Source organism: Neopsephotus bourkii, unplaced genomic scaffold, assembly GCF_033783945.1.
Source record: "Neopsephotus bourkii isolate Nb327-2 ecotype Australia unplaced genomic scaffold, CSIRO-AGI_Nbou_v1 NB_1258, whole genome shotgun sequence".
Lineage (NCBI taxonomy): Eukaryota > Metazoa > Chordata > Aves > Psittaciformes > Psittacidae > Neopsephotus > Neopsephotus bourkii.
This window is the reverse complement of record NW_026901743.1, coordinates 502781-524373: the sequence shown is the minus strand read 5'-3', so window position 1 is coordinate 524373 and position 21593 is coordinate 502781. Positions and strand designations below refer to the sequence as shown.

Below are 21593 nucleotides of genomic sequence, written 5' to 3'. Positions count from 1 at the left end.
CTGCACACCCTGCCCTGACAAGAAGTTCATTTGCAGATGATGAACTTAAAACAAGTAAGATCAGAAGCCAATGAGCCTGCAAGACCTATGGCAGGTGTTAGGACTTCTAGCACAAAAGATGCAGGAGCATGCATCCCACATATACATTGTTCTCAAGATATGCAAATCCACTCAGGTAAACATCTCATACAGCCAAAATAGATAAAAGATATATATTTTTTTTTTATTTTACTCCCAATTCCACTGTTCTGCAACTGGCAAAAACTAAAATAGAGCCTTCTACTCTTTGCTGGCAAGCTTAGACCTCATGAAACCTAAGCACATAGAAATGACAATTTAGCACAACCAGAAACTGAAGCTCTCTCTTGTCTGCAGTATTTCCCTAGTTAACAAGTGTTAGGCTGTCAAAAGCCTATGGATAGGGGGATATCACTTTGTCCAATTTATCATCTTTCATATTAGGTTGTTGTCAAGTTATCCATAGTTAATCAGGAGACAAACCAAGACAATAAACCAATAGCAGGAAACTCAATCCAAGGCATGTGTTTCTATTCAGTGGTTCTGACACAATGTACCAAAAGATAAAGGGAGAAGTCAACTTCTGTTTTATTTATGCAGTCATAGAACAATGGAGGATTTACTTTCTCTCTTTTCAGCCTGAAGTTTCCTTCTAAAGGAAATGTCCTCTTTCCTTACAAATGCAGTTGAATCCTATCATTAACAACTCCCCTCGCTGGAGAAACAGATGAGGCAGTATTGCCAGGTCTTTCATTAACAGAAAAACAAACTCATTAGGTACACTGGCTGTCTTCTGCAGGCTTTGGAGCCCACTCAAATGGTGACATAGGACATATAGAGAGATTACTATAGAGGCACTATTTTCAAACTCCTAATTTCTGTGTGGTATACTTACACTGCCCATTCCAGCTTCTCATTCTTGATTGAATTGTAGAGGGCCTGCAAAGAGAGAAATGAGGTGGGATTATTGTTTGACCCCTGCTACACATACATCAATACCCTGAAGAAAATTACCTAATACCAGCAAGTGAGCTGTCTCTTGCCAAGGAAGTACCATAACTGCTCATGGTAACAAAAATCTCGTCTAAGGAAAAAATACCAGAGCGCAGAGTTTGAGATTACACTTATTTTCTCAAGCAGGTTTTGTGGGTTTTTTTAAAATAACTGTGTTAAGTTTGCAAAAGCCGTAAGTCCACAGCCTTGAAATTCAAGGTCCAATTAACTCCTGATAGTCAGTGAGATTTTTTTTGTCACTGACTTCGATTGAGCCAAAATTTCACCCTATGGGCTTACCTGTAAAACTATGCCAGAATAGCTACTCGAAGTCCCTGAGCCTCACAGACACCTAAATGCTTTCCTAGTCACACACCCAGACAGAAACACATTCAATTTCTGAGTGCAAAACAAAACGAACAATAAGCAGCTTTTGTGCTTAAAGATCAATGTCTTGGACTGCTGCCTGCTAACATCATTACATTTTTAATTCATAGGAAAGATGGCATCAGGTCTGACACCAAAGGTCACAATTCTGCTGTTGATACCAGCCTGCAAAGAAAAGTGTCTGGAAGCTGACTTAAGCCTGGGTGGATATCAGACAGTTGGCACGGATTTCTTTTGAGAGGAAGTAGGTACATCACTTGCATAAGTGTGCCTGATTTCAGCTCTCCAGGAGCTGATGCATAGGATGGGTAAATGTCTGTTATTACTACAACCTAATGGAGTTCTTCAAATAGGCCACTTCACTCAAGTGAAGTATTTTGGTATGGAATGTCCCTGATTCTCACACTTATAATCCACATTTGTAATTTACCTTATATACATAGCTAGATTTACTCCCTCTGGCACATAACTCCTACACAGCCTCAAAATATGTTAACGTGTAGAAGAACTGTTGGTGCACATGATTACCAAAAAGTAGCACATCAAGTATGAACAAGTCTGAAAATCACATACTATAATAGCTATGACATGTTCAACAGCAACATTAACATTTAAATAGCCTTAACTCTGATCCAAAACAAAAATAATTTGGAAAACTGAGGAGCTGAAACTAGTCTTGTGCATATGCCACAGCTGAACTTGCAATGAGAATCCCATGAGCGTATCCCACTGTTCATCCTGTGATCCACTGGCTCCTCTCTGAATCTTGCACAAGCTATTTGATGATCCTTAATAGTAAGTTCTGTGAAAATCTATGCAAGCAGGTCAAACATACTGGTACAACTCGCCTCACACTCATGCTACACATGCAGCAACTTTTAGTCAGAGTGTACCATAAAAGTAGGTTTCTCAGAGTAACAGAACAGATATGACCAAAAAGAGGAATTATCCCACATCCTACTTATACTGAGCTACAAGAGAGAGGTCTCCCAAACGCTAACAAGGGCTTTGCTGCACTATTCATAGCAGTATGATAAAATATTTCCAACTCTGGAGTTTTCACTATTTCTATATATCCTATCTTCTCTAAACTTGTATAAGAAGCTCGGATCCAAAGGCAAACAGCTGAAGGTGAAGGAAAGGGCATTGCCGGCAATTTGTAGGCACTTCACTTAATTTTCAGGTGACAGCTATCAAGAGATTTTAAGACCAACCTGCAAGAAGAGAGCAAAAGAAAGGGCTAATATTTCTCCTACCATGCAGCCAGCAGCCCAGGAGAATTAAACTCAACTCCATTTTTCCACACAAGCTGATGCTGATTCCCTAGGGTCACTCAATATTTTCTACTAGAAGCCACTATATTTATAATGATTTGGCCAGAGCCCTGATCTTATTCTTTGACTTGTTCTTTACTTCCTACTATGATTAAAATATTCTCTTATATTTTGAGCCAGAAAACTACTTCCAAATATAAGGCAAAGAGGCTGCATTTTTTTCCCCAGTTGCCTTCTCATTTTTTCAGAAGCAGCATTTTTCTTGCCAGCTGGTTGAATGAGCTTCTGAGATGTAGCAAAAACCTGGCCTGGGGTACCAGAAACACCTTTTGCTGCTCTCTGGCCCAAATGCCTACAAGATTGGGTCACAACCTCTGAAAATGAACACCTGCCCTGGGCAGTACTGATTTTTATCTGATTTTGCTAAGGAAGTCCCTGGGGATCATTAGGCCAAAGATCAGGACACACATAAACAGCACTCCAGATTGGCTCAGGAAGAACAAATGCCCCAGGCTTTTGCCCTGTGGCAAGTGACGCATACTTGTCCTGATCTTTACTAATGAGCCAGACTCCATCTTCCTTCTTTAGGGAGGACATCAACCCAGTCGTGTGGCATACATCTGATGAAGGACACAGTATCCCCCCATAGAGCACCAAATACAGCCTCTGAGAAAGTCTCTGCTATTTACAGAAATGAAAGAAAACCCTAGACAGTACCTACAGTCCAGGAAGCTGTGTACAGGGCACGTTTGGTGTGTCTACTGTCCAGTGAGAACTCAGTGAGTAGACCTCTCAAGGGGTGGAGATACGTGAGTTCTTGTGCCTGCACCCCAACCCAGCTCTCCGTCAGAGACTGCTGCCAGGCTGCGCACTCACCGCCTGTAAGAGCTGCCTTATGTTCTTTCTTCAAACCAATTAATGCTTTAACATTTTCCTGGTGTCTACTGGGCTCTTGCATGATCCGGGGAAGAAAATTTTCCTCCTCCCATGTTTTGCAACCAGTGGTAGACATGTACAGTACCTGCTCTGTCATTTAATTCATAGCTGTTTCCCAAGGCAGCATTCAGACAGCAGCTCTTTTCAGCAGCCATTTCTCCAGAGCATGATTAAATCAAACAAACTTGGAGGCAAGCACTTAAATGCTTCACTAGATTGCAACAAAGCTGATCAGAAATTATGGTGGGGACATGGCTTTCACTATACTTAACCAGCTGCAAGGATATATTTTATTAACTCACGTTTTCTCTCTGGGACCTGGGAGTAGGGGGGAAGCTCTGCTTTAAAGTACTCTTACACTTTGACAACAATCACAGCTTCTTACCTGATAGCATGGCAAGTGCTTGGCAAATCTGCTGTCTAAGCTAGAAAACTGGAAGCTGGACCACAATAGGGAATACCAGAACATATACTTCATGAGTCTCATCTTCGCTGGACCGATACCACTTGGAAAGAGGAGAGAATTTCTATCTCTTTCGGCACCCAAGGCTAGTGTAGGCAGGATCCAAACCCCCAGCTACCAACTACTCAGCAGTGTCTGACTTCACAACTTCAACCCTTAAATTCAATTACCAAGACCACAAAAACCTATTCCTTACAGCTTTCCCCTCTGTGAGAACTGCTGACCTCTGGGTCCACCACACCTGAAGCTCAGCACTGCTCTAAGCTCCCTGGAGAAACAAATGCAGTTTTGAAATAAGAATAAAAGAAATTAACTGCTGTATAAAATGAAACAACAGGGAACGTCCTCCGATTTGACCCCTGTGCATTGCAGTGTAAAAAATAAAAAATAAAAAAAACAAAACAGGATTTATTATGTGTTTGTGGGACTTGTTTGTATTTGTTCATAAACTAGGAAAGAGACTAAGAAATTTACACTTTTTTCTTTTTTTCTTTCTTTTTTTTAAATGGAAGGCTGCAACTCTGTGAGAAACTGCCAAATTACATCTCCATCTTCCCTCTGATAAGCAGGTAGGTCAACCAAAAATCCAGATTTCCACAAGCTCTCACCAGTTGATAGTTTTATTCCAATTGGAAAGAGAAGCACAGCTATGCAGGGAGTGCCTGAAAACTGTTCATTTTACAAAGCTGGCAAGAGAAAAAGGTCACTCACCATCCTCACCTCCCTCAAAACCTTGTCACATGCAGGAACCACTGGACCCATTTATACAGGCAGCTCTTGGCACCTGCTGACTGCTGGCCAGGCTGTGAGTCAGCCTCTGCATGCAGAAGCCATGAACAAAAGAAAGGCACAACCAGGTGTACTTACAGGGACAAAGCCATAACGAATTACCCAGATATGCATCTCAGTAAATCACAAGGCTGGCTCTTGAAGCACACTATTGACTCCCCGTACACACTAGCCCACCCAGAAAAGCCTGCCAAGAGAGGAAGGAGTACAACACAGGTATTTCTTGTATCTGCTTTGGGCAGAAAATAGGAGCCAGAAATGCCTGACTGTGAGTAGCTAAATGGGCAAAACCAAAACCAAGTTCAGAGAGCCAGCAGGGATGACCCAGACTGTCTTCTCCAGCTTGTGTTTCCCAGGCTTTCTGCTCACACCCAGTTCTACCCTGGTTTCACAGAATCATAGGACAGTTGGGTTGGAAGGGACCTTAAACCTCATCTAGTTCCAGCCCTCCTGCCATGGGCAGGGACACCTCACGCTTGACCAGGTTGCTCAAAACCCTGTCCTACCTGGCCTTGAACATTGCCAGTGATGGGGCATCCACAGCTTCCTTGGGCAGCTTGTTTCACTGCCTCACTACTCTCGCAGTAGAGAATTGATTCCTTATATCTAACCTACATCTTCCCTGTTTAAGTTGTTGTTGGGGGAATGGCCATCTGACCATTACAGGCAACACCCTGAGTGGCTTTTGCTGCCCATGGGACAGGGATGCACTTGTGCTCTCTCACCTAAGCCACCATCCCTTGCAGCCACTGTGAGACGCCTTGCCTGGGGATATTTCTTCTTTCCCTCCAGCTGGTAATGGCACAGTTGATCCCAGCCAAGGAAGCCTCAGTCACAGCCCTGTGCAAAGGTGTGCTCAGACTTTGCTGCCATAAATGCTTATTCAGAAGTTCAGCATCTCCCCCAGTTGCTCACACCAGTCCATTGGCTCTGTTCTGGGATCACAGTCATCAGGCAGGTGCCACACCCAGCTCCCACCATGTATGGTTTATTGAAGGGATCAAAAATAAGCAGCAGAACTCTATAAAAATAAAAATGGTTACAGAAGCAACAGATACCAGACACCACAGGTGTCTGTATGCAGACCTGATAGGTGTCAACGTGCCCATCCTTCGTACAAGGGTGTATCTCTCTATCACTGCCTTCTGACAGGTTTGGATGAGGTGCGACATCACTATATACCACTCCCAGTTTGATGTTTCAGTGATTACCTGAAGGCTGACCTTCTCCAGGAACTGTTGCAGATCTACACTACTTCACCATCTCCTGTTTGCCACCCTCCCTCAAAATACTGATCTTGAAATATTCTCCTGTCCTCATGCACAGATCTGTAACACTTGGTGAGGCAAGGATAAAGGCTCTGATCACGGAGTGCCTGTAGCTCCTTGCCAGGCTCAAAGCCCACATACCCCAGTGTCTTGTGCGTTTTCCCCCTTCTGATGATGATGCAGCAAGGATGCTGAAGTAGTACCCTGAGAAGCCCATGGGTTAGTGCACAGCACGGCATGTCTGCCGATATCGCTCTCAATTTCAAATTCCACTGGTTTGTACAACAAACATTCTTCTAACAAGCCAGCATACATTATTCATAAAACAGCACAGAGCTGTTCAGCAGCATATGGAACTGATGAATGTTGTTTTGGTGTGGGTGGAGATAGGGTTGATAGGAATGTTTTAGGGGGAAGGAAAGGAGATCATTTCACCCAGGGAATTTCAAGTGCGTCACCAACTGGAGGAGAACATTTCTAAGAGAAACTCCTCTGTTAAAAATCTGGTTTGTATGGAGAAGGAGGAGGAGGGGGAGAAAGAAAAAAAAAAAAAAGGAAGGAAAGATTGTGCCAGATATATCATCATAAAAGAGAAAAGGATGGTTAGCTGGGGCTCCTGAGAGCCAAGAAATTAATGCTACAGAATAAATGCGTCCTCTGTAAAATTGATACATGGGGGCTGCTAGAAAAGATTTGTTCTGTACTTGCTGGAGTGTTTCATCAGTGTTATTGGTAAAGGCAGCATGCTGCATTATTATGGGTGAACAGAGGAAAGCCTAGGGAAGTGTTTCTCAATAGTAGAGCACCTACACAGCCTATTTCAGAAACTGTTTTATTGGCCCCATGCATTTGTAGGCAGGACAGGCACAGGCACTCTGCAATTCTGACCATGGCTGCGGAAAAACAGTCTGTCCAAAGGACAGACTGCTGAGCACACTGGGTCACACAGACGATCCTAAGGTCCTCTGACTCACCTTGCATGCAACCAGAGAACAACAGTACATCAATTCACAGCATCCTTTTAGCAGGTTCTCCTGCTGGCGTGAGGCTGTGGCACCTACTGATAATACACTCCTGGGATGCATCAGGTCGCAGGGCCTGTATACACAGGTGCATGTGTGTATGTATATATGTGTGCACGGAAGCACTACCTGATGTTTTTCAAGCAGATTATACGTCCCTGGGCTATCCAGCTTCTTTGACGCTGGCAGCAGGCAGACCTCATATGCAGGCACCATGTTGGTGCTTTGTGCACACTGTCTAGAGCATGATAGTATTTAATACTCTCTAGCTCAGCAAAATAGGCTGAGTCACACAAGTGCAAAGTATCAGATGAGTATGTTTCTGAGGCACAAACGGGTTAAATCTATCTCCTGTCCTTAATCAGCTGAACTGGCCATGGAAACAGGTCTTGAGCATCGTAATTACTTTGTATGGGGAGCAGATAAAATACAAGGCAGTCCAGACACAAAGTGGGAAACACACTGATAAAAATATGGAAGAGGGCAAGTCTATAAATCATGACCTGCTTGAGACTGGGGGACCTACCCAGTGCCACTGCCCAGAAAGCCCAGCCTAGAACTAAAAAAATCTCATGAGAGGTGATGTAAAAGCACAGACACACAGACTTACACTACAAAAAAAACTCCTTTTCCATGCTGCACATTGGCAACTTCCATGTCTTTTCCACCAACACATCAGTACAGAAGAGCTAAAGCTCAAATATAAATCAGTTCTCTAAATCAGTGACATCTTAGCAAAATAGATGGGCAGACAAAGAACACAAGGGGGAAGAGATGTATGGAAAGAATAGCACTGCCCAAAATCACAAGACCAATCAGTGGCAGAGCTGCTTGTCATCTTTTCAGTTGGGCAGGCATCACTGATGGGCATGCAGGAATCTTCTCAGCCCTCCGTAACACAGCTTCTACAGGTCTTAGATGCTACACAGATACAAGTACTTCTGTGTGAAATAAGAAAACAACACTAAAACCCAAAGCTGCAGAATGCTTCCCAACTTACGGAGCTAGGCAGGAGTATCTTACACAGCACTCAGGAGGCAGAAATACGAATCCCACAGATGGATGAACATAAAGCATTCATTACTGCAGTAGCTAACTAACTGTGTTAGACACCATCCCTGCCCTGGGGACATTACACCATGCATAGACAGTGGACACAAAGCCTGGGAGAGAGAACAGAGGTACAGAGATACTGTGATTCACTCAACGTCTAAAGACCCAAATTTCCACCACATGCAAAGATTTCTTATACATAAATCCTCCCACTGAATACCATGCAGTTACTTCCATGCCTAGTGTGAAAGTGATCACAAGAGCAAGGTCCCAGAGCATCTGCAAGATGCAGCCTTTACTTTGGCATTTGCTGAAGTAGCAGATACTGCATCAGCAACAGCCTGAGAATGATGGTCATGCTATTTCTGCCCCACAGACTTAGCAGTACACTATTTCTTAGTTACGTTCAATAAGACCCTCAGAAAAGAGGTTTCTGAAATTGGACTGAATAGAATACTTCATGCATCACTCTGTGATTACAGCTTTCCAGCTGAGGCTCTGAAATAACCATACAACCTGTAAACCAGCAGAGAGTGATCTGCTAGGAACTACTGTGCAGAATTGGGTTCTTTTCACTGTAGTAGTGGAGATTTCCCTCAGGACAGACAGGAGATATAGGAAAGGGACAGTACAGGAAGATCCACACATGTGTCTGCTTGTTTGCACACACATGGACACAAGACATGGTTAAATGCCTTTGGCTGATGCCCTGAAATATTTCAGCTCATTCAACACACCGTTGCAAATGGTGCAAATATATCTTCTGTTCCCAAGGCAGAATCAATTTGCAGCAGGAATGAAATTAGAGGCATATTCAGTCACTGCATAAAGTTCATCCAGCCCTTGGAGATACGGAGCACCTTTGGGAGGCAGACAGCTATTAAAGCTCTTGCCAGGGGTTCCCGGGTGCCTCTCAGTTATTGAGCGGGAGTGGGGAATGAGGAAAGGAGAAATACTGCATGGAGTGGGGGTTGCTTGCCTAGGGATGGGCAAGGAGATGCTGCACACAGCCACCGTAGCAGCTGGGCACAGTCTGTGCTACCAACCACTACAATATACTAATGTATTCCTATAAACACACAAGTGATGCCTTCTTAATAAACACTTGATGGCAATATTTAATCATGTATGCAAGAGAGATGATATTTTTACCTAGCACCCACACCTACTGAACCACAGAGCTGTAGAGAAGCAGCAAAAACTATTTTTCTATGGAACAGCATTCCCATTAAACAGATTATCTCAAGGACATCACTTGCCAACTCCGGCAGCTTTCCCAAGAGCAGAGATCCGATTAGTATTCTCCCTAGCAAGTTTTCACTCTTTACTATTGCACCAAGCTCAGTGACAGAACATTCCTCCAAGAACTGATCACTATCACACACCAGACCTTTGTCACCTTCAAGTCTCCCCTCAAACCCAGAGATGTTTTCTCTGACGTGACAGCAATTCTGTGATCACTGCAGATCATTCAGAGCCCTTAATTCCTGCAGAGCGTAACCTTTTCAATACCACCACCTCCACTCCCAGCCAAGGGAAACACTATGAATATTTAGTTATTTACCTTGCTTTCTTTAGTAGAAAACTCAGAGGAGTTGGAGATTTTCATAGACTTTGACCGATGGGACTGCCGCCAGAGAGATTCTTCTCGGGAGTATTTCACCGAACCTGTGGCTCTCACCCGGACTTTGCTGGTGCTCTGAACACTGTTAACTCCAATCATTTCCAAAAGTGAGTGTATGGGATGGGAAGAAGAAATGCTAACGGCACTTCCCAATCCCCTGCAGAGGAAAAGGTTACGTCTGGAGAGCCCAGGCTCAAGCAATCAGTGTTTGCTTAAAACGCACTAGGCTGTTTCCTCCAGCATCTTCAGGCACACTCTTTGAAGCCAGCCTGATTGTTCCAGGCATTGCTCACGTCACTGGATGGTTGAGGGGGGGAGAGAGGGGGAAGAGAGAAAAAGAAAAAGAAGAGGCTGACAGAAACTCCTCCCCTGCTCCACTCCCTTCTCCAACAGCATCAACTCCCCCTTCATACACACACCAACAGCGACAGAGAGAGAGGTGGAGAGAAAGATGCCGGAACAAATGCCAGCAGATCAAGCAAGAGATTCATTTTCAGTTCACACGGCCACACTTCCCTGCCTGCATCAGCCTGCCATGTTCATTACTGCCTGCAATAACAAAGGACACTGTAAAAAGAGTCTTCAATCACCTGCCAACTACAGGCTTCTGAATGTGAGAAATATGGATGGATTCCCAGAGCACCGGAGAATCAAATGAAAACCCACAGCACCATAACAATGTTCTGGCAAGCCCCAGAGAGATGACCCAGCAAACCTTCACAACTCTAAGCATATGGACTCATTAGCCAGAGTCCTTAGGGTGCCTTCCCCGGGGACAAGGGACAGCAAGATCACTCTATGCTGTACAAGGGGCTTAGGAGAAAACAGCTGACTTTCCCAAGGTGATCAGTGGAAACCAATGGCAGAGCTGTGAGCAAGCAGCTTGGAACCCCTCTCCTTCCTCAGCATCCAGAGAGCTGTAGCTCCATGAGCAAAAAGCATGCTCCGGCAGCGAACTCCACCGAGCTTCCAAGCAGCACCCTCTTCCTCCACTGCAGAAAACCCATGCCACACAGTGATGGGAGGGTCACTGCCATGGCCCTTGCACACTTTGCGTCAAGCACACCTGGAGCCGCTCTTCCCCATGCAAAGGGTGAGGAGGCCAATGCCAATAGCAGCCAGTGCTCTTGCCAGGGTGGATGCACTCTGTAAGGGAGAAGAGAGGTGTTTACCCCAGTGTTGCAAAAGCACCATCATTTCTGGCTCCTGGAGACCCAGAGCACAGCAGACTCTGAATTGCCATGGCAACCTCATCCGATGAGAGAGAGAGATCTCTGCTCCGCATGGGGTTGTGGCAGCTGCCGCACAACGGGGCAGGTGGAGCAGCTCCTGCAAGCACCAAGGCAGAAGTGTGTGATGTGGATATCACTCTGAACTCAGAAAAGGCAAACAATTTGTGCAGAGGGAGCGGGAGGAGATGGAACTCACAGCAGGCTAGCACCAGGTTCAGCAACCTGCCCGGAGCCTAAGCTGACTATGAGCCAGAAGTGTGCCCTTGTGGCCAGGAGGGACAACAGTATCCTGTGGTGCATCAGGAGTGTGCCTAGCAGGTGGAGGGAGGTGATCCTCCCCTTTACTCGACTTTACTGAGGTCACATCTGGAGTACTGTGTCCAGTGCTGTGCTCCTCAGTACAAGAAAAACAAGGAGCTACTGGAGAGGGTACAGCAGAGGACTACAAAGATGATTAGGGGACTGGAGCATCTCTTCTGAGGAGCGATTGCAGGAGTTGAGTCTGTTTGTCTAGAGAAGAAAAGACTGAGAGGTGATCTCATTAATGTATAAAATATTTCAAAGACGAGTACCAGGAGGCTGGTGCCAGGCTCTTTTCAGTGGTGCCCAAAGACAGGAGAAGCAGCAATGGCCATAATCTAAAACACAAGAAGTTTCACCTCAACATGAGGGAGAACTTCTTTACATTGAGGGTGTCAGAGCACTAGAACAGGCTGCCCAGGGGACTCATGGAGTCTCCCTTGCTGGAGACACTCAAAACCTGCCTGGATACGTTCCTGTGTAACCTGCTCTTGGTGGCCCTGCCTTGGCAAGCAATTAGACTGGATGATCTCCAGAGGTCCCTTCCAACCCTAACGATTCTGTGACTGTGTGCCACTAACCCAGTAGACTAGTCTGGGAGGACACCAGAGCCTCTCATCCCACCCCACTACAATGTACAGGGAGCTGCAAGTCTGCACACGCAGCCAGGGACAAGGGGTCACTGCCCTGACACACCAAGAAAATCCCACACTGAAACACACTTGGCAGACAAAAGGTGGGGGGCAGGGCTCCACTCACACCCAAGTCCCATCCAGTGCCAGCCAAGCCATGCTAATGCACAGCAAGAGTCTGCTCGCTCAGCGCACAACAGCACCCAGGAGTAGGTAAGAAGCAGATGAATTGAGTGGGCTTTTCCTCTGGTTATATCTTCTCAGCCTTTTGCAATCAGGGATTTACATGCTTAGTGGGCAAGTGCCTAGACAGCCGTATTATGGTCCTAACTGCATCTCTGTTCATAAAAGAAACTGCTGCGTTCCCAGTATGCAGCAGCCCTTTGGTCATCAGTTACCCTTCGCTCATGTTACTCTCAAGGATGCTACAAGTGCAAATCCTTTTCATACATTGCAGTAGGTGTGGACCATGCTGAAGGACAATGGTTAAGTGCAACAGTGAGCAAGGAACCTAAATATCAATATAAGAACTGTCCCTGGTGTGAGAAACTTCTGATTCCCCACTGATCCTGCCTCTGTCCTGCTTGAGGTACAGGCTTCTTCCCACTTGGCAAACAAGAAAAGCTCATTTTCACTTCCATGACAGCCAGGTCTAGCAAACCCACCCCTATCTCACACATGATGATTAAATTCCAGATGTGCTCCGGCCTTTTTACACAAACCTGTCATTGGTAAGGGGTACCTGAAGGATCAGAGGACCATTTTCCTCATGCAATTACATGCTTTAAGTTAGTTGTGCCCCTTTCCAGAAAATGTTTTATGTTACTTAACCTGTCTGAAATTACCCTCTGTTAGTGGGAAAGCTTTTCAAATAAAACCTCTTCTTAGAGGAAATTTTCACTGAAAACAGCTCCAGATGAGCTAAGCAGTAGGTCCCGACAGGTGCTACATAAATGACCACAAATCACTCCCTATCCTCGCAGCCCCCCGCCTAGCTGATTATACTTGTTCTTGGATTTATAAGGCCACCTCCCTAAGCACTCTCAACATCTGAAATAATTATATTCCTTAAATATCACACACGGACCTAGGCCAACGTGAATTACTCAGAGCAATTTCATTATTAAACACAAGCTAGACTGAATCACGGCAACATTTCTGTTGCATGCAGCTCAGCACTATCCCTGCTGCCTAAGTGCAGCAGTTCTCTACCTAGCATCTTCTGAACTGAGGTTAGCAGATCCTCAGGCGGGACAGGAATCTTAATTCACTAGGGAACAGGTCTGGTTCAGCTGTAACCAAGCAGCAGTCCAAAACGCTCTGGGTGACAGGCTGCATCTTGTTCAGTTTTATTTTTCCAGTGGTATATTGAAAACTCTTTTCAGCTCACACTGCTCAAGATAGAGCCTCCTGAGATCATGCTTTTGAAGCCTTAAATGTCTTCAGCTCAGGGATTCAGCCCAGATTTCCTCAGTGCCCCTGATTTTCCTCTGCAAGTGATAATACACCTTATACTCCTGACAGAGTCAGTAGCCTGCGTACATAGTGACGGTCATCTTGTGGAGGGAGACCATTCTTCAATGTTAGAGAAGTCCCACCATTTTAGAAATCAGCATGCACACAGGATTGATTTCTGTCTGTAACTGAGCAACAGGGATTTCTGAGGGAGAAGTGGGTTGTGAACATAAATAGAGGGATAGAAGGGATTTATTTTTATTTTTTTTATAGAAGGGCTGAAATTACTGTGCAATACCAGAAAAATCAAAACTGTCCACACCCAGGAGAACCTCCAGGTGTGCCAAGAAGACGTGATCTTCCCCTGGATCACAGTCCAGCAAAGAGGTAGTGGGAAAGGGGCAGAATGCAGGTATTCAGTCAGCATTCAGTCTGAACAGACCAGTGACACCACTGGGGTGACCAAAAGAATGGAGACCCTGTATATGGACCTTCCCTACCAGCACCTCTAAGGAACAAACCACAAACCAGTCGATTGAAACTTCGGGCCAAAACAGATGTAGGGGATGAGGAAAAACAGAGTGTCTACTATTCCTTCCATCCCACTCAAAGTCACCCAAAAGCTTTTTACCTGTCACAGGCACTACGGCAGAGTACATCACACATAGAAGAAACAGGCAGCCGTTCCAATTTACTGTGCAATAAACTCCTTCCTACCTCTTCCTCCTGTAAGTTTCCCCAGAAGGCCAAACATACTCAGCCCTGTCTTTACTCTCCTAAGTCATTCAGCAAATCAACAACAGAAGAAAAGCTATGGGATTCAAAGAGAAATTCAATACTGGCTTTCAGGGACCAAGCCCAAGGACTGCACTATTGTGTCTAAAGAACTCTAATGTCCTCACACAAAGCCGCAAGAATCCATTAGCATCATTTTTGCCTGATCCCAGTGACAAAAAATACCAACAACAAAAGCCAACAAAATGCATAAACACGCACACATCAACTACGTAAAGTATACTCTCAAGAGCCAGTAACATATTTGTACAGCACAGAAAAGCAGCATGTTAATGCTGGTATTAAATACTGTTTGTTAAAACAACAACATTAAATCTTTCATAAGATTGCTTTCCTTCTTCCTTCACTGTTGATTTTTTCTTCTGTCCAAAATGGACAGGGAGTGGAGGCTGAATTCTGCTGAATAAGCTACTCATACACCATGGCTACAGAGCTAGAGCTTAACAACCGATCAACAGTAACATTATTGAACTGACATTCCTCTGATATTAAGATAATGATTTCTGTGGTCTGCTGACTAGGGGGAGCTGACAATCAAAATTAAATCTAAATGCCTCCAACTGCCATCCCTGTAAACAGCAGAAATACTAGAGCAATCCCTTCATTTTTACATGCATAGGCAACCAGGTCAAAAGGAATCCTAAAAGGGTAACAGCAGGTATGCTGGGAAAATGATGCTGACTTAAGATTTCAAAATGGTTAACCAAAATTATCCACCTACCTGCTTGACCAACCACAGTGCATTATTACCAGGCATTTATGGAGATCCCCGGATTTATCCCAATCTGAATTTGCCAACAGAAAACATCTGTTGATGTCCTTGAGAAAGAATCACTCATTTTCTACTACATTTCATAGTTTATATTGTAGTACATACACCTATGCTATAGGCTCTAAAGGAATCCCTGGGGACGACTCTGATTTCTCTTACAACATGGAAAGTAATCCTTAACAATGTAAGTAGTCAAATTACTACAGCTCAGAAAGCTATCCCATGTCACCTATGCTACTGTAGCTGTGTAAGCATGTGCTCTTAGACCATCTCAACTCATAGCACAAGGAAAACACAAGCGTTGCTCCTATGTCTCCATGAGGGCAACTGAAGCCTGTATGTTCTACTTTAATTGAGAAGCAAGCTAAAAGCGCATCCACAACCAGCTGGCTTGTGATCATAAATACAAGTCTTTATTACCAACTTTTTACATTAGTAAGCCCCTACAAGCAAGAAGAGTAACAAAACTATATTGGCTAGTGGAAGACCAAATCAATCTTGGTATCACTGTATCTCTCTGGAATCTTGCTTCATCTTGAGCCAAAAGAAACCATTCCTAAGATAAATGCCCTGCTGAGAGTGGTGGGAGACCACAAGTTTAATGAAAACAAGCTCTTTGATAAATAACAGGGATGCAAAGAATTTTGCCCCCTTAATCCTGATTAGCATTTCAAATGAAGAGATGTCATTACTCATTTTCCTTTCCTTGCAGCATACCTGAAAGCAGCTCTGTGTCACAGACTAGCTGTTGCACTTCCTGACAAAGCACTACAGACTCCAAGGGAAAAAGTTTCTCCTGTTGAATTTCTCTTTTTAGGAAAACTATCCTCTACTGTCAACAGAGCTGACAGAAATGAAGTGACCCATACAGTAGGTACGAACTAACACAGACCACCAAGTTAAGTTAAAGCTGCCAAACATACATACAGCTACAGCAGCACCTCAAACAAATCAACAAAAACACCAAAGCCCCTAAAAATATGCACAGTTAAGACTGCAGTGGGCACGCTTAGAGTCAGCAACACTGAAATAAAACCCTCAACCACCCAGCACTCCCCCAGAGATGTGCATACAAAACCAAACACGCTTCAACGCTGCCCGCTGATTCTGACGGCAAACACAATAACAACACAAAGGAAAGGAGACGGGGGAAGAAAAGGAGCAGAAAGGAGGAGAGAGAATTGAGGCCACCCTGAGAACGACACAGGTTTCACGTAGGTATTGTCTATGCTTGCAAGTGTTGCACTGTAGAAGGAGCAGCTTCGGGAAATAGACTTACTGACCTTTGACATCTCTTTTCTTCAAAAACACATGAACCTATGGAGTGATGTTCAGCTGTCTTGCCCGAAAAGCAGGCAAAATACTTACTAAGCCCCACGTCTCCTGACAAAGCCCATCTGTCAGCAGAGCAGAAAATAGGTGGCTTGGGTTTGCCCCGTGTTTGTACGAGATCTTACGAATACTTTATAACCCAAAGAAGCATCTAACACCACAGGAAAGAAGGAAAAAAAAACCCCAAACTCAACAACATTTAAGGACCAACCTAGCACTCTTGCTTGAAAGAAAACAGTGTAACTAGGTCAGAGAGAGACTATTACAATGCCATTTGAAAAGTGTGATGATAAACAGAAGGAACGAGTACCAAAGATTTATAAAGCAATAATTCTAAAACTGATGGAAGTAATGTTTTCTCGGTTTTTTTTTTTTTTTTCATTTTTAAAAATATGGTATAAATTATATTCCTACTCCTCCTTCCCCTGAGTTGCAGCACAGAACTTAAATTTCAAGCAGATCAGTGGGTGGAAGATCAAAGAATGTTTTTCAGAATTTGTTTTCTACCTACATGGAGGTGGGAGTAATATGTCATAGGGACCAAAATGTATGTGTGACATTGTATTAGAGATTTCCCAGCTCAGAAAGTGCCCAAAATTCATCCTTTAAAGTGGCAGAGCACATCATTCCTGGATACTACCAGTCTGTACCCTCTGGACTGACAGCACAAGAAATGGGAAGCTCTCAACAGCTCTCAACAGTGACATTCATCCTCAGGAGCTGCTAAGTGTTTCAGTTAAAGCAGAGGACAACTGACAGCCTTGGCTAGCTGACAGACTGGAAGAGCTAAACATCAAGTGATTCACTTGCCTGATCAACCTGGCTGAGACACTAAGAGACCTTGCCTCCACAGATGAAAATTAACCCCCCAGACATTCATTAGGAGCCTGGTATTGAGCCATGTAATTGCAGCTAGTAGTAATGGAAATTCTTAGCTGTCTCTGCTTGGGTTTCACTCCTTGATGACACAAAGGTGGTGAGTTAGGTGAGATCTTTTGAATAACAATCAGCAAGCAGAGAGATGAAATCTTGGAGAAGCAAAAATAATTCACAGAAATGCAGATCATAAAAGCAGAAAAAGGCCCATCCTGAAATGCCTGCTTCCTAACAAGATTAGCAATCCCTAGTACCAGCCCTAGACCACACAGAAGAATCCTTATTCTTGCACTACCATCACAAAATTTTATATTATAAGCCTTTCCTAAAGTTCTGCTTTCCCTGATCAGGGACAGAGAGTTGCTGGAGAGCATTAAGCTTCTGTTACTATCTTATGTTGCTTTCTTCAACACAATACCTGGGCTTATTTGACTTGAGAGAAGTGCAGAAATCTCAGACTTTTCTCTTTATATGCATTGAAGCAGGATCTTGGAATGCAGAAAGAATGCACCTATTCACATTTCAACAGGACAGAAGGGTGTTAAACTCACTGATATCCGTGGGATCTGAAGCAATGTATGCATCACCATAACCTTTTAATTTTTAATTCACAGCTCTGCATAGGCGTGCTTTACCTGGTTATTACTCTTAGATGGGACAAACAACACACAAAAAAATTGCAACCCAAAGGAAACAAAGGTTATTGTAGCAGAAAGTTCCTCACTGAAGATGGAGGGAATAAAGACAAGCCAGGTGTTCCCTTCAGTCACTATGGCTCTGTGGTTCTTTGGAGACTGAAAGGAAGGTATGCTTCCACAAACAACTGTTTAAGACAAGGATTAATGATTTTTATTTTGTGTTCCCTGACTTTTATACTGCCGGATTAGACTCTGTTGTCTAATAGCAGCTGGGAAGGGCCTTCACTAACAAATCATGCATTTCAAACAGGTAAGAAATGGCTGCCCCAGAAACATTATCCCAACAAATATATTTTTAACAGGAAAAACTTCATTTGGGGGGAGAAACAAGGAGGCAAGCTGTCTAATGGAGCAGAGCCCTGGCTTATTCAGTGGCACAGAGATGCTTGGTCTCCTCCATCCCTTCTCTCCCGATAGCCACAGGATGCTCCAGCAGTCAGCGCTGCCCTCCTGGCATGCTCCCATCCGCATTCAATAATAACAGGAAGGTGGTAATTCCTTGCTGAAGAGCCTCAGCCGTGAAATGGAACAAGTGCAGAGACTGCAGATGAGAGTAATTGTGGTGTACACAGCAGACTGATTAGTGTGATTTCCTCTGCGTAAAAAGTGTGGGTTGCTGGGTGGAGTGTTGGACACCTGATGCTCATTCACTTCTCTCTGCTAAATACCTGAAATGACTGGAATGGATGAAACAGGATGCCAGTAATTCTCTTTAAATTGAGTGTTTGCTTTGGAGGACTTTTACAGGAGAGAAAATTAAACAAAAAAAAAAAAAAAAGAGGAAAGAGGGAGAGAGGAGTCAGAAAGACAATATCAAAAAGAATATATTAAAAAAACAAATCCTTAATTAAAGTGCAGGGAACTGACAGCAAAATGAGAAAAAACATACCTTGTAGCTTCTAAAGGAAATTCCATGTCCCAGCAATCCTGATCAAGAATTAAGATTATTTAGGAAATTAAGGAGGACTGGTTCTTCAGAAGAATTCAGCACAAGCAACTTTCACTTTATTTGGTCACTTCATTACAGTGCTTCTCCAGGAGATAAGGGCTAGCCAGAAACCAGCCTTTGAGAAAAAGCAGATCTTTTACACAGGAATGGAATCTTATCTCCATCAGCAGCCCCTGCTCGGATGGCTCTAGCCAAGTTCCCCCCGCAGAAGCATCCCAGGTCCTTCAGCACGATGGAGAGGCTCTCTTATAGCATGATGGGTCAACAAAGAGCTACCACCTCTTAGCAGAAGACACACAAACAGGTACGACCCCCTTACACGCAGTGTTCACATCATGTGGCAGCAGAGTCACTAGAGTCAGCCCACATCAGAAGCTGGGTGAAGCCCTTGACTCCATGAATGAGGTACCCTGGCTACAGCAGATGCAGAGGACATTTACATTCACAGGACAATAGGGGCAGGTGGCACTTAGCACACAGGCTAATGACAGTGCCCTTCCCAGAATGCTGCCTAACAAAAGCAGGGATCCATTTCCCCAGAAGTGACTCCTTGCAGGCTATGGGCCAGAGCAGACATTTCCTCTCTTTGCATAAGAAAGTCCTTGTCACTGCACGTTGCTCACTGCACGTTGCTCACTGCACGTGAGTGGAGTCTCACACACCCTTGCCACAAGGCAACAAAAGGAAGACACAGTGGCCAGCACTATGTCACCACTTCATTCATGGGGACTGCAATGCCTGCAGGAAATGAAGCAAGTGCATGGCCAAAATTAGGCTCTTTCCAAGCCAATCTCATCCTCTTCTCATATCTCAGGAAGCCCAGCCTTGAAGAAGGTTATGGTCACAAAATGCAAATCCAAAGTATCATCAGTGAAGACAGTAACACTGCATCAGATTAAAGCTGGTGTGAGCACAGGAGGAATCTACCTCCAGATAAACTGCCTCTACACTGTAGTCATGAGGTTCCTGACATTGCCCCACACAGATTTCATCTCCCTTCCAAGTAGGGAGACACTAGCCACAGCCTACTTTTCTACAGGAATAAGTGAACAATGATCTCGTCATGATTTTCTTAGGTTAACAACCCATAGGTTGGATTTAGTTGTTTTAACTGTTCCTGATGTGCTCATATCTCTTTCAGGAATGATGGAGCTGCATCGCTCTTCCAGCTTCCCTCACCATCAAATGCATCTGCAGCAGCTAATCTAGGATGTCAGGAAACTCCAGTCTGAGGAGATCATAGAATCAACAAGGTTGGAAAAGACCTTTCAGATCATCAATACCAACCACTAAGATGAGTGCTGCAACTGGGTCCCTTTGTTACTCTCAGTCCCAATTAAGCTGTCACTCGTCCCCACCTGTAAAAGATGTTAACTGTGTGATTCACCATCAGCCTTAGGAGTGAGCACTGATCCCATTCTCAGCTGAGCACTGCTGCACTAACTAGAACATGGGCAGTCACGACTGGTATTTAGCAGTCCTTCCAAGGCTTCAACTCACCAGGACAGAGACCTTTGCTATAGGAAAGATTAAGATCAGGGCTGAGATTCACAAACATCTTGCCAGATCACAGCTTGATACTATTTGTGTGTTTGGAGTGTGACAGCTCAAAGGACAGAGTTTCATGAAGCTTCCTTGCCCTTGAAAAATTTCATTTTCAATAACCTTAATTCTGCCTGGATTTAACAGATATGACTCACCTTCTACATCAGCCAGACCCATGGAGATAGGCTCCTGATTTACACCAGAGAAGAGAACCATTGATAGGGATGCTGGTTCTCATTTACAAGGATTTTGCCCCAGTCTGAATGTAAATAGGAACCCTGTAGGAAGGATGAACTACCAGCATGCACCTAAGAGCAGTACATAACTGGAAATCAGGCTACTGTCTCCATGTCTAGTCCTTTCTAGCAGCCGACGGCAATTAATGGTATGTGTGACAGACAGCCGAACTGGAGCTAAGATGGAATAAAACGGAAGGTATATATATCTGCCTGCCTGGCAAAGTACTGAATGTACAAACACTGCAAGCAGATCCTATGGGGAGAACCACGCTTTTAATCACCATTTGGTGTATTTGCCTTTACGGGTCCCAATTTTAAAGGCAACCTCAGATCTGACAAAAGGAATGAGGAAGAAGGAAAAAAGATGAATCTTTGTGCAGGTGGCTGTACCAAAGTGAAACTCTTTTCAGTGTTAATGAACAGGCAGCAAGACACAAGGTGAACAAGATAATATATCAGCATTTCTCATTTCCATCTCTTGCTAGAGTAAAACCTCTATTCTCAAAGCACTATCAGACACACCAAGAATCGTGTCCTGAAGGCCTTATGAAGTGTCCTTATTATTGGGATTAACTTAAAAAAAAACCAAAGAGATGGCTCCCTCATGGAGTGGAGAAAAAGGAGCAATCAGATCTTACATCAGAAGTCTTCTGAAGCTGATCACACAGAAGACAGAAGAATCCCTCCTCACATGTTGGTATATCTGCCCCTTGAAGGGCTATTTTCCCATCCAGACGAAACAAGTGTTCAGGGCCGCACTCTCTGCTCAGTAGCACCAAGAGTGGTGGGATTGACTGAAGGCAACTGTTGATTTCTCCCTGTCAGCCAACTGTCCTAGACCCAAGCATATTTCCGCCCTTGACTCTGTGAATTCGGCCCACACTAAGTGCTGCAGAAAGCTTCCCTAGCTCTGGCTGAGTACTACCTGCAAAGATGTATGC

At 44.2% G+C, this 21593-nt stretch overlaps 1 protein-coding gene across 3 annotated transcripts in view; it reads right to left on the bottom strand.

Moving 5' to 3' along the window:
* The window catches only part of LOC133218499 (PH and SEC7 domain-containing protein 3-like), a 96969-nt gene that overhangs the window by 20501 nt on the left and 54875 nt on the right, over nucleotides 1-21593 (bottom strand). For all 3 annotated transcript variants that reach the window (XM_061364963.1, XM_061364964.1, XM_061364965.1), the window contains one exon: nucleotides 914-957. In XM_061364963.1, coding sequence (XP_061220947.1) covers nucleotides 914-957 — 44 coding nt within the window. The remainder of the gene's footprint in view (nucleotides 1-913; nucleotides 958-21593) is intronic.